The 12,949-nt window shown below is 38.1% G+C and overlaps 1 protein-coding gene across 3 annotated transcripts in view; it reads left to right on the top strand.

Moving 5' to 3' along the window:
- Window positions 1-7,830: 7,830 nt before the first annotated feature.
- DPYD (dihydropyrimidine dehydrogenase) overlaps window positions 7,831-12,949 on the top strand; it is an 879,000-nt gene continuing 873,881 nt past the window's right edge. For all 3 annotated transcript variants that reach the window (XM_057500453.1, XM_036883856.2, XM_036883855.2), the window contains exon 1: window positions 7,831-7,964. In XM_057500453.1, the coding sequence (XP_057356436.1) occupies window positions 7,926-7,964 (39 nt within the window). In that variant the 5' untranslated portion in view covers window positions 7,831-7,925. The remainder of the gene's footprint in view (window positions 7,965-12,949) is intronic.

Below are 12,949 nucleotides of genomic sequence, written 5' to 3'. Positions count from 1 at the left end.
CATCAAAAGATTCATTGGGGCAAGTGGTATTGGGAAAGTACACAAACATGCTGATTTTTAATCCACTTCATTCATTCAATCAACATACATTAGAGCACACTTGCTTAACACTTGCCCTTGAACAATTCTCTCTGGTGGGGAGACAGACACAGAAATGTATTATATTCAACATTAAAATTCTAATATAGAAGTATGAAAAAATGATAAGGGACTATAAACTGTTAACTGTTTTATGCCTTCATCCAAAATATATGTTGAGCATATACAAGTGCTAGGCACTGTTGCAGACACTAGGAATACAGCAGTGAATAAGATACCCTTACGGAATTTGTGTTTTAGGAAGAGAAGGTGGATGATGGACTAGTACATAATTAAACAAACAGAATATAAGTTTATATTAAGTGCTAAGTTTATATTAAGTGCTATAGAGGAAAACAGGGCAGTGAAGGAGGCATAATGAATGTGGTCAAATTTAAATGTGGTAGTCAGAGAAGGCCTTACCAAAAAGGTGACCTTTATGTAAGTGCTTGAAGCTGATGAGGAGCTAGATGTTGGAACATCTGATGGAATATTATTGCAGGCAGAGGGAACAACAAGTGGAAAAGTCCTTATGGATGGAGCTGGAGTGAACAAAAAGAGCAGAAATTAGGGGGAGAGAGGAAATAAGAAGCTTGATCTCATAGGCCTTGTAGGCCACTGTAAAGACTTTGTTGTACTGAGTGAAATGGGAAGCCATGATGGATTTCGAGCAAAAGACTGACATGGTTATTATTTTCTAGATTAAACAAATCAATACATTCAAATGATTACTTTATAATAGGACATTATTCAAACATTCAGATTATTTTGTCTAGATAAAACTTAAGGAGTTCTATTTGCCAGTTACTGTAATTTAAATTTTATGTGGGACTATGACGGCATTGCAATTCTACTTGCCAGTTTCTATAACCCTTAAAAAATTTCATCGAGGAATATGAGTGATATTAACATTTATTTTTGTATAATGGACTGTAGAACATTATAGAGAATTTTGGTATTCAGTTTTCATATAAAATGCTCCATATAAATTACAGAGCACCTAACACATTCCTCTGCCAAGCATTGTTATAGAAACAATGAGGGTTTTATTGGCATGCACACACATTCAAATTTAAAAAAGGTGTATGAGTTTGTGTATTTGCTTATAATGCAATGGAGTTTTAAAAATAATTTTCACTTTTTCCTATAATTAACTAATGTGTGTTTGTTACTTTTCTATCTGTATTTAGACCCTTATGTCATATGTTCCTGGATATATTGTTAGTATCTTTCCCTACAGTTAATACTCTACAACCTCATTTCTAAACACTGCATAAAATGGAACTGTAGCAATTCAATACAGTTGTTAATCAGTCACCATTTGTAGGACATTTGTGTTGTTACCCTCTTATTTTTGCATAAACAACTTTGAAATGAACCATATTTTTAGGTAAATTTTACATACAGCATAATTATTCCCTTAATATAAAAATATCAGAAATGAAATTGTTGGGTCAAAGAAAATGCACATTTTTTTAAGTTAGGCTATGTATTGTTAAATTACGCTCCTTATACAGTGTACCAAGTTTTTACTCATTGTAAATACACAAATCTGTTAATTTTCCTACACCTTAACCGCTCCTTAAAATTTTTGCCAGTTTGATAGGTGAAAAATCACAACTTGCTATGATTTAATCAGTATTTCTTTTATTACTAATGTGGCTGATGCAATTTCACTCTTTCATCAACCAGTTGTATTCTTTTTTTGGGAAGGAGAATTGCCCATTAATATCCACTATCCAAATGTTACTAGGTATCTTTTCCTCCTAGGCTTTCTACACCCTCTGTTATGTTAAGAGAGTAATAATGAATACTAAGTTATAGATATTTATGTATCTACTATTACTAGGTACTGTGTTAGGCACAGAGGATAGAGGGATAAGACACACTCAAAACCACCCCAAGTCCAGGGGAGGCGGAGAGCATGAAAACAAACTACAGAACAAGAACAGCATGTCATTCATTATTCAGATGATTAAAAATTGATCATTATCATTTTATGTTGGAAAAGAGAAATACAGCCTCTGACTAAAAGACAGAAGTCCTTCTGGGGTGGTCAATTTTCTTTCCAGATTCTGATTAAAAACACAGGACTCTGCTTCATAAGGGAAACAAATGCTAAATAACAATGGCATTGATATATGGTAGGAAATGAACTATTTTGGTTTCCAATAAGAATGATGATTATCACTCAGGCCAGCATGTGGAGGAAACAACTAAGCCCATCCCAGAAATCTCTTGCTTTGGTTGATTTTAAACCATTCACCCATGTGAATATGTGAAATGCAATTACACATACATTGCTATCAGAGTGATACTTCAAAAATCCGTATTTGGTCATATCATTCTTCTGCTGTAAAAAACTTCCATGGCTTTCAATTTCTCTAGGAGAATATTCAAAATCCTAAACTAAGACTAAAACACTGCATGCCTCACACTGGGTCACTCTCCCTCTAGCTGCCTGAACCCCAACTATCAGAGCCTCCTTTCTCACCTATCAAGATGCCCCTGGTCTTGGAGTCCTTGCAAAAGGGTATTTCCTTGCCTGGAATGCTCTTGATCTCTCCCTTTTTGGCCTCTTAACTCCTATCATCCTTCAGATCTTAGCAGCCAGATAATTTCTTCAAGGAATCCTTCACTGATTTCCCAGGTCTCTCTGCTATAATGGTCCTCCCCTTTTCCTTGATACTGTTATTCACAGTAACTACTACACATTTGTGTGATTGACAAATGTCTGTCTCCCTAACTCATCTGCAAGCAGCACAAGCAGAGAGTTTACTTCTATTTTACTCATAAAGGTACCTCCAGGATTTGTCACTGTACCACATGTATATGAGGCACACAGTTATTTGTAATAAGAATAATTGGGTGAATAAATGTAGGAATATCTCAGAACATTGAAATAAATGATGAGACTTTATTATATGAGTTAATTTTTTTTTGTGCTCAGATATGTGGATAATTAAGTACATTTTATGTGCTATATATCCTATCAGTTAAATAACAATATAGTGGTGATAATGCAGCTTAGTTCCTCTGGGAAGTGGACTCTGAGATAGAAATGTACTGACTGGATGAAGACTGCTATGGGTGGGGGATGAAGCAGGACAGACAAAGGAAGAAGCTGAACTCTACTGCAATTACAACAACTTTTTCAGATGATCCTTCAAGGGACCTCTGAAGTGTGGATGGCCTCCAAAGATGTCTTGAACTGAAGCAAGTGACAGGCCTTTATAGCCCCACATCAATCTGTCACTGATGTCCAATGACCTGGGAAGAGGCATGACTGTTAGGTGAATGACTTTCTTGGGAAATTTTCTAAGAGGGACTCAGCAGAGAGTTATCACCACCAACACCCCCAGCAGCTGTGGGAACAGGAGTCTCAGTCTTGAACAGGGGGAGGGGGAGGGGGGCCTGTGAGGCGCATCAGGCCATCCACTACAGATACCAAAAGGAAGAATGAATCATTTACAGCAAGATTCTGTCTCAATCCCAAATGCGAATGCACTTGAAATTATGAAAGAGTAAAATTCTAGCAAATAAACAAAAAAGAGCTTTACATGTCAGTGGCTAGAATTATGGGAACTTTGGATGGTGAGGAAAAAGCCAACAAGCTCAAGGAAGAGGCCATGAGGTGATGAGAGAATTTCAGGGAATATGCATTCTAGAGAGTACTTTTTCCCACTTTAAGTCAAATAATTCAATCAACCTCCTACTTATGCTGCATTTAACCCAAAATCATTCTTAGTCAGTCATACACCAATGGCATTTTTCCAGAATATGAGTGTTGAAGAACACATCTTTAAATTTTTAATATTTAACTAACATTACGTGCATTGGCAATTTACCAAATTCTACCACCTACATTTTGCCATTTAACTCTCCCAATAACTTCATTCAGTTAAACCACTTACTCAAAATCACTACATGACAGTGTGTGTGTTTTGAGTTGTGGCTTAAGATTTGTGATGACAAGGACAATGTCCTTTTTATATATTAATGCCCATCATGGCACCTAAAACAACACTCAGCAAGTAACTGTTGAATAAATCCTGACAGGGGTTTGTAGTTTCTCTGTGTTATCTGTGCTTTCTATGGCAGTGCATAATATATATGTAGCACTTGTGTGTGTGTGCGTGTGTGTGTGTGTGTGCATGCTTGTAGAAGACACATGGTATATGTAGTTGAATAAATTATACCAAGTTGAATTCCATAAAATATGAACTAATAGAATATGACATTTTTGCATAGGAATACTAGAAATACTTGAGCCCTACTGACTTTTAGTCATTATCTTCTTGGTCAGTTTGGATAGGAGTTAATCTGGCCTTAGAAAATGAGATGGGGGAGAAACAGGTTTCATGATCAAAGTCTCTTACTATTTGGGTGAAAATAACCTTCCAAGAAGTGTCTGAAAAAAAAAAATTCTTCATGCTAGACTACAGGGTGGAGCAGGGAAGAATAAAACATATGGAAATCTGAATTTTTATTGTATTTCTAAATTTGTGATTCTGAATAATTTTTCAGAAATAAAGATAACTCATAAGCCTTCCTTCTGACTATGGTTATAATATTATTATTCATTCATGTACTGTAGGCTCAGATGCATTTTGGTAAGTTTTTAGACTATTAAATGAGCTGTCTATCCAAAGCCTACAAAAAAATAATGTGGAACACCTGATATTTGACTGTGCTTCCAGATGGAGGGACAGCTTGACAAATGCCATCATAATTTACAACTTTTAAAAAGTGTGGTGTGAATGCATTTGCAGTAAGCTTTAAACAGCTTGGGTTATTTACAGGTACAACTGTGTTTAATGGGGAATTTCAATGGATTTAAAATATTATTAGATTCAATCACACTGATCACAGGATCTAGGTGTGGAATGTGAGCAACATGATTAGATGCCTTAATTAAATATCTCAGAACAGAATACATCTGTTTGGTGAGGCTGGGAGGATGGTAAAAGAGCATTTGAATTTTGTATTTGATTATTGAGTGTCACTGAAGAAGCTCTTACCTTTGGAAAGAGAATTTGGGGCCTATCCTATGGTGGCTTAGGAGAATAATAATCACAGAAAACAAGCATGAAATACAGTGTCTAACTCTATTAAGGATAAGTTGGACACTTGTACCTACAAAACAAAGTATGTATTGCTAACTGATAAGATTATAGTGCAGCGTAAAAGAGCGCATAAGTCTAATGGATAGGAAATTGACTTTTGAATTTAAGTCAATTTTGGTTAAATTAGAGAAGGAATATTTATTTTTAATTTTTTATTTCTATGTCTCAAATAAATGTGTGTGTGTATGCATGCATGTATACATCCTTTTCTCTCCTTCTAAATATACATATATGTATGTATATGTGTGCATGTGTGTGTGTGTGTGTGTGTGTGTGTGTGTATCTCCAAAAATATATAAATGATTTTGCAGGTGGATTAGGTATGGTTGTAGGAAGATGCAGGGACATGACTTTGGAACACTACTCTGGGGAAAGGAAAGTAGTTAGTTTGATATATTTTAACTAGTAGGTCATTGATAGATACTGTGATTTACTTCTCAGTAACAAGTGGAACATTGAGAAGAATACATGGTAAAATCAAACTAAAGTTTCTAAAATGTACTGCTTAGTGCATAAACCAACTTCAGGATCTATTGTATTAATTCAATCACCAAGTATTCTTGGCCTCATGTTTCAGGCCTGAGCTAGGAAATGAATATCCAGTAGACATCTGAACCAGACATGGAGCTTCCTGGAGTTTACATGCTAAATAGAAGACAGATATTAAACAAGTCACACTCAAATAAAAATGCAGATAAAGTCTGACAGGACTATGAAGAAAAATAAAGGGAGTTATGAAAGAGAACACCAGAGACAGGGTGGGTCTAATTTTGTTGCTGGTGGGGATGGATCAAGGGAGGCTTCTCTGAGAGCTGAGGATGAGTAAAACGGTAAGAGGCCTCCAAGGGGAGAACATGTGTAAAAGGAGAAAAGTGGTTGGAGGATGGCAAGATTACCTGGAGTTGGAATATAAGAGGTTATGGCAAGAATGGTCCTATGTGTGGCTGGGGAAGAGGAAGAAGACAAGTTATTGAGAGGTAACTAGGGCGTTTGTATTTCATTCTGACTGCAGCAGAGAACACTGAATGCTTTACACTATGAGAGTGTGCGCGTGTGAGTGATAAACGATTCAATACTTTTTAAAGCTCAATTTGCAGTGGCGAGGGATAGGAGTAGAAGCTGGAATAGCGGTGGCTTGGACTGTGGTTGATGCAGTGAAGTTGGAGAGAAGAAGTATTCCAAGATCTAGAAGGTTGAATTCTGAGAGCTTGGGGATGGATAAAATATAGGAGGAAAGGGGAATCAAAGACGATTCCAAGGTTTCTGTGTAACTTTCAATTTTCTCTTAGTGATACTATTTCATTCAACAAAAATGTATCCATTTCAGTAAATTCTGGGTTCTGGAAGGGTAATCTGATGGTTTGTTTAAAGAAGCTTCGACCAACCATTTATGACAGTGAGTACCCACACCCCCGTTAGCCTGTTTTGCTCCTGTTTTATCTTCCAAGCAGGCTTCACAATCTCTTAATATTTTGCTTATTTGCTTACTCTGAGTATAATCTCCATGAGAGTGATGTGTCTTCTTGAAGACTATATCCAAACCCCCTAACATAGCGTTGGCACATTGAAAATGTTCAATAAATATGTGTTGAATGACATGATGAATGAGCTATTGTAATAAAACACAAGGATAAAGAGGATGTACTTGAAACCAACGTACTCACAATCTCCAACCACAACCAGGAGGACTATGAAATGTGAGAAAACCCTTAATGGAGTAAGCAAGAGCGCTATGTGAGAAGGGAGGACGATGCATCTGTCTTAAATCGGGGAGAAAGGACAGAGGTCTGGAGTACAGATATACTCAAAGATGCAGTGAGTTTTCTCACAATTTTCTGGATTGAGACCATCTGTAAATGCAATCGCTTCTGTCTCCCAAGCAAGCTTTAGAAAAACAAACAAAACAAAAACACCATTCAAGATCAACTCTTCAAAAGAACTTAGCATTTTAGAATAACGGTTTCTGAAACATAGCCATTACAATGGACTGTCCTGCAAAAACACAACCTTGATTTTGTACCACCTGCAGCACTTACTACTTGCCACTTCTGGCCGTAGAAATTTTGCTCGCCTCCCTCCCTCTCCCCGACTTCCACCAGCCCGCGTCTCCAGATACCGTCAACTCTCCGAAAATCCCACCCCTTGCCTTCCCTGCCTATTTGTTGGATAGATGGAGGAACATCTACTACCTCTTCCCTGAGGAGTTCCTGAAGATACGCTTGCCCGTAAAACAGTATTTCTGCACCTCTCGGAGTTCATGCGGAAGGATAGAAAAGAAGCAATTCGTTACTTAGAGCGCCGACTGATTTTACCTTTAATCCTGCCTGTGGGTCGCTCGCATCGGGCCTCGCCTACCTAGCTCAGCCTTTACCAGCTCCTAGAGCGCAGGTTGGTGCCCTGAGCCGGCGCTCTCTCCGCTCCCTTCACTCCACGGGTGGAAGGGAAACAGGCCGCCACGCTGGGGGCTGGGCCGCGTGGCCGGAGCCCGACCGCGGTCGCCGCAGCTCGGCGAGCTTGCGGGGCGCGGGGAGCCGCGGGGCGCGGGGAGCAGCGGAGCCCCGCCCCGGGGGCGTCACCGTCCGCGCCCGCCCCGCCCCCGAGCCGCCCGCCCCTCTTTTCCCGTTTCCCGGGCTCCGAGCGAGCTGTCACTTCGGTCTCGGCTGGAGCCCGAGGACGCAGGGAGAGTCTGCCTCCAGGAGACTCCAGGCTGCAGGCACTGCCATGGCCACTGTGCTGAGCAAGGACGCGGCGGACATCGAGGTACCGACTGCGCGCCGGTTCTTCCGGCGCGGGCGGGGGCCGCAGCTGCCGGGTGACGGGGAGGCCGCCGAACCCCGGCCGAGCCCGGGAAGGAGGGGGAGACGGGGGAAAGTTTGCCTCCGCGGGAGGTCTGCGGGGGAGGCGCCGGAGCCGGGGGCCAGGCAGGCGCGGAGGGAAGTGTGGGAGGTGCGGGACAGAAGCGGGGGGGCCCTTTGGTTAGGACCTGGCTGTTCACTTCGGAGGCGGGTTAAGGAAGCTAGTCTTGTCCTGCCCTGAAAGGTGTGACTGAAGAAACACAGGACTTCGAGGAGAGGTGAACTTTGGAGGAAAGCAGCGACCTTTGCCACCCATTCTACCCCACGCCAACCCTCTTCCTCCTGTATGCCTCTCGGGACACCCGTCTGCTGCCCTCACCTCCAGCAGCTGAATCTTGTATATTTGCAAAGGTGGAGTGTAGAAATTAAGATCTGTCTGTCAGCTATTATCGCTAGTCTTTGCTAGCCACAGTCTTTCCTATGAAATTATTTAACACAGAGAAAAGTGAAATAAGGTATGGAGAACATGAATAATGCAGTGCCGTCATAAAAACATTAACTGTCTTTTTCTCTCAACAGTTTTTGATTACCTCTTGCACTCTGTTTCTTCAAAAATGTCATCTTTCTCCCTGTTAATAAAGTCCTACCTGAAATAACATGGCCATGTCCTTTGAGTTCTTACCAACCTTTGTGTAAAAAATGAGGATTTAATTACCAACAGTGATTTTATACATGCTAATGCAAGGCCAACAGGTTTGAGGCAAGATTAACTGCTTTTTAGGTTTTTTGTTGTGTTTTGTTTGGGCTTTTGTTTGAGTCTCCTACTCTGATAAAAGGGGTGTGTGTATGTATACCTGTGTATTTTCTTTAGAAATGACAGGATTTTCCTTTCTTCAGTCCTTTCAGTGGCTTAAGTAAAAGTTTAAAACCACCTGTTTGAAGAAGAGCTGCTCATGCCACGTTTTGCCTGTGTTTGTGATTGAAGGAACTTTGTGTTCTGTTTGGGGAATGGCAGTAGTGTATTCTCTAGACGTGATACATTGGTTTGAAAAAATCCATCCTTGTAACAAGAGCCAAGGTATATAATATGGACTTCTCTAGTTAGTTTGATTGCGGTTTCTCTTGTGGACAGTTTAGTTTTCCCTATCACTTGATATGATATATTTAACCCAATACTTATTCATGTGTGCACAGGGGAAAAGATAGCTTGATTTATGTCATAGTCCTTTTTGGTCATTGTTACCTTGACTTAACCAAATCTCTTTTTTTTTTCCCCTAAGTTAAATACAAACTTCTGACAAAATTCAGGCAGTACTTGTTTCAGAGACAAGGAATATCAGAGCACAGAACATTTTGATTTTCAGAATGGCAGGTTATCTGCCTGATTTCTTTCTCTTTATGTCTTTGAATCAGTTTTTAACCATATTACTCTAAGGAAAAATATGCCAGTGACACAGGCTTAATTTCATTTTGTTGCAACCAAGTAAGCCCTCCTGCTTACTCAGCTCAGTCTAACCTTACCCTGTGGGGCAAGTCTGCCTCTTAAGACTTACAATCTAGAATAGTGGCAGGCAAAGTTTTCCACCTTTTATGTAGTTCATATGTGAAACACACTTTAATCAGTAATATCTTTCATCACACACAGTACCTTACTTTTCCCTCAAAATAATACCCGTGGTTCATGGGCTAGAGTACCATGAAAGAGCATGAAATTAATCATTTAAATATAATGCAGTGAGGAAAAATACATTAAGCCTACAGGAACACATTCAAATGTAGATGTCTCAGTTGATCCTATTGATTCATGAAAGTTCATTTTTGTTTGAAGAATTATAATGAATTATGAAAGCTCAGTTTTCTGTCAAATTTGCATACATTGGATTTGCCTTCCTTGAATTAATTCATTAAAACTATTATCTAGATGTTGATCTGACTGCAACCATTGTCTTAGTCTTAAATACAAGGAGAAGCAAGTAATCTTTAAAAAAAAGATCTGTATGAAATATGCTCACTTAGTAAATATGAAAAGAACAGAAGGTTCTTGACAACCCACTATACTAGTGATTTAATTTATACTAGTGATTTAAACTACCTGCACAATTTCAGTTTTCAGCAAAGTAGCCAAGAAATATTCTTGTTTATGAGGAAAAAAAAAGTTATTGAGGTGTACAAAGTTGTTTTATTTGCTCTGCCATAATTTCTAGACTTAACCCAATATCACATCAGGGTTTGAAGGACTGAGAGCATGAGAAACTATTAGAAAGTTACCGAACACCAAAGCTGGAGTCCCACTGGCTTGGAAGATAGGCATAGCAAGGAATCTAGGTAATAGATAACTAGGCAGTAGAACCTAGCTCATATACTAAAAAGTGTTATTGTAGTAGTGGTTCATATTGCATGAGAGTTCAGGCTTTTTCTAGACGTGTTAATGCGGTTTAGGATGTGGGATCCAGAGCTAACTGACTGGGTTGAGGTCTAGTTCCACCCCTTTTCAGCTGTGTGACTTCAGGCAAGTTACTTAGCTTTTTAATCACATTCGTACAATCTATTAAGTAAGGAAAATAATAATAGAAATAAGATAAATGTCGCAAGTTGACATACTCGTGTCAGGAAAACATGTTAAAAAATGAAAATTTAGAAAAATATCACAAAAATTACTGCCACTGAAATGATTTGTATCTTACATTTCATTAATGATAGCTATATACTTTTAATCTTTTAAAAGTTATTTTACTGTGTGGACTTATGTTTTGGATACAGCTGAATTTTGTCAAGGATGACTTTGGAACACAAATTTTCCTGCTTCTCTGAAAACTGAGGCTCTGTAGGTTTCAAAGAAGGTAAAAGAGTATCAGACACTTTTCCTGACCTCTACAGTACCTTCACAGTACTTAATTTTGTTTGAATTTATAGCTGATATACTGTCAATATCTGCACATTTCAAGGCAAGTAAGAATGATTTTGAAGTGTTCACTTTTGTTCAATATCTGGTTCCCCTCCATTGACATGGATAATTGAGGATAGATTATAAAAATAGCTGAAGGAAAATGAATGCAGCTGCAGGAAGCTTTTAACTTGTTGAATACTAGTAATTTTGGTAAATATTTACCACCAAACTAAATTGCTACCTACCACTCTACTGCTTCTACAACTACAAGCCAAGGGCCATCCCTTGAATTATCAGTTAATGACTATTAAGGGGTTATAAACTCATTTTAAATTTACTCTGAATAAAAAGGGACTTCAGTCCCACCGTCCATAAAATCAAATTGCATTTTGAGTCAAATACAAATACTTTCTGAATTTCTTATAGTATTGTTTGTATTCATTTGAGAATATAATTGAGACTTCTCTGTGTTAAGATAAAATGGATTTGGAAAATGGGAATATGATGGAAGCAACTTGGAGAAAGTAAATGTTAAGGAGCATTTTGAAGAGAGAACAAGCATGGCTTATGAACTGATAAAGCAAAACTGAGAACACCCTTTAATCCTAACTGCTTTGCCCCTGGAGAGAGAGGAGGGGTGTGGATCCAAATGAGAGAATAAGGATTCAACTTTACAGAAGCTATGGATTACTTATTTATTTAAACACATATATTTTGTACTCAGTGTGTAACCAACAGTCCTTTCTTATCTCCTTCTTTTTATTGATTGGGCACCACAGGTCTATGAAAATGCTATCTTGGCTTGCTAAGCCTTTTAAAGATTAATTTTTTAAAAACTTTAAACCTGTTTTATGAGTTTCAGTTATTAAAAATGTGCTTGTCCTACCTACTTTAAGCTGTCCCATGGACCGTACTTAATGTTACTTTATTTTTTCCTTTCTAAGGAATTCGGCTTGGTACTAGAAATGAGTCTGATTATGTAATTTGGAGAGTTACTTCATTCCAGATGATATCTCCAGGTAGTTTTAAAGTACAGTGCATTTCTATAGTTAAGCATGGTCATACATAAATATTTCAGTATGACTTAAAAAAAATCTACTTCCTACACATGAATTCAGATGACTACTTTTAATAGTTTAATTAAAAACTGAGATTAATGACTAATGAATCTATCACTAAGCAAATTTTGAGATTGGATCTCCTTGATCTTAATCATAAAAGATAGTGTTGACTGATTGCTTAATTGTAAAAATGTGCTAGAATTCAATAGCCTCCTTTCTTACATTCTAGAAGAAAAATCCAGTTTTGGAAAGCTGACCATTCACAGTAAGGAATTAATAAGAATAACAGGATCTTGAGTCAAAATGCTAAGATAATTTGATGACCTATAAGCAATCATATTTTTCCTTAACTATTTGAATACAACATTTCCCCACTCTCTGTGTATAAACAGGCAGCAACACAAGAGCTGAGAAATAGCCCTTCCAGAAAGGTAACTATGTCTGGTCATTGTGGGAGAAGTCTAATAATTAGCATAAACAAAGTTACAGAATTAGAAACACTTAAATTAAAGACTATGAAATTGAACAAAAGTTAAGTCATAAAATAACATGACAAAGAAAATATGATAAGAGATTTGATGTAGTCCAGGCTTCCTTGCAACTAAAGAGGGGATGGAAAAGATTTGCCGATTTATTTTTCTGTTTTTTAGCTATATGGTCACAATGACAAATATGAGGCAGAAACCTTCCATCCTTAAAACTGTGAGAAAAAGTTCTGTGTCGTTTATACCCTGCATTAATTAAAAAAAATATTTACTGTGTCATTCTAAGATTATAAATTTATCTATAATCAGGTTTTTGATTTTCAAATGTGACGTATCTACCTTATGAACTTCATTTGCTCTTGATCCTCCATATCAAGACAGAAGGTGTTTTTTGGCCTCAAACATCAAAACATCAATAATGTGGGTGTTCACAGAGCTTGGAGCCAATTATATTCCTGAGATAACTCTTAATAGGATTATGTCTTTCCTGTGGTTTATGATTATTATGGCTTCTATT

This window comes from Manis pentadactyla, chromosome 4 (assembly GCF_030020395.1).
Source record: "Manis pentadactyla isolate mManPen7 chromosome 4, mManPen7.hap1, whole genome shotgun sequence".
In the NCBI taxonomy this organism is placed as follows: Eukaryota; Metazoa; Chordata; class Mammalia; order Pholidota; family Manidae; genus Manis; species Manis pentadactyla.
The sequence above is the reverse complement of the archived record's forward strand: the minus strand, read 5'-3'. Positions and strand labels throughout refer to the sequence as shown.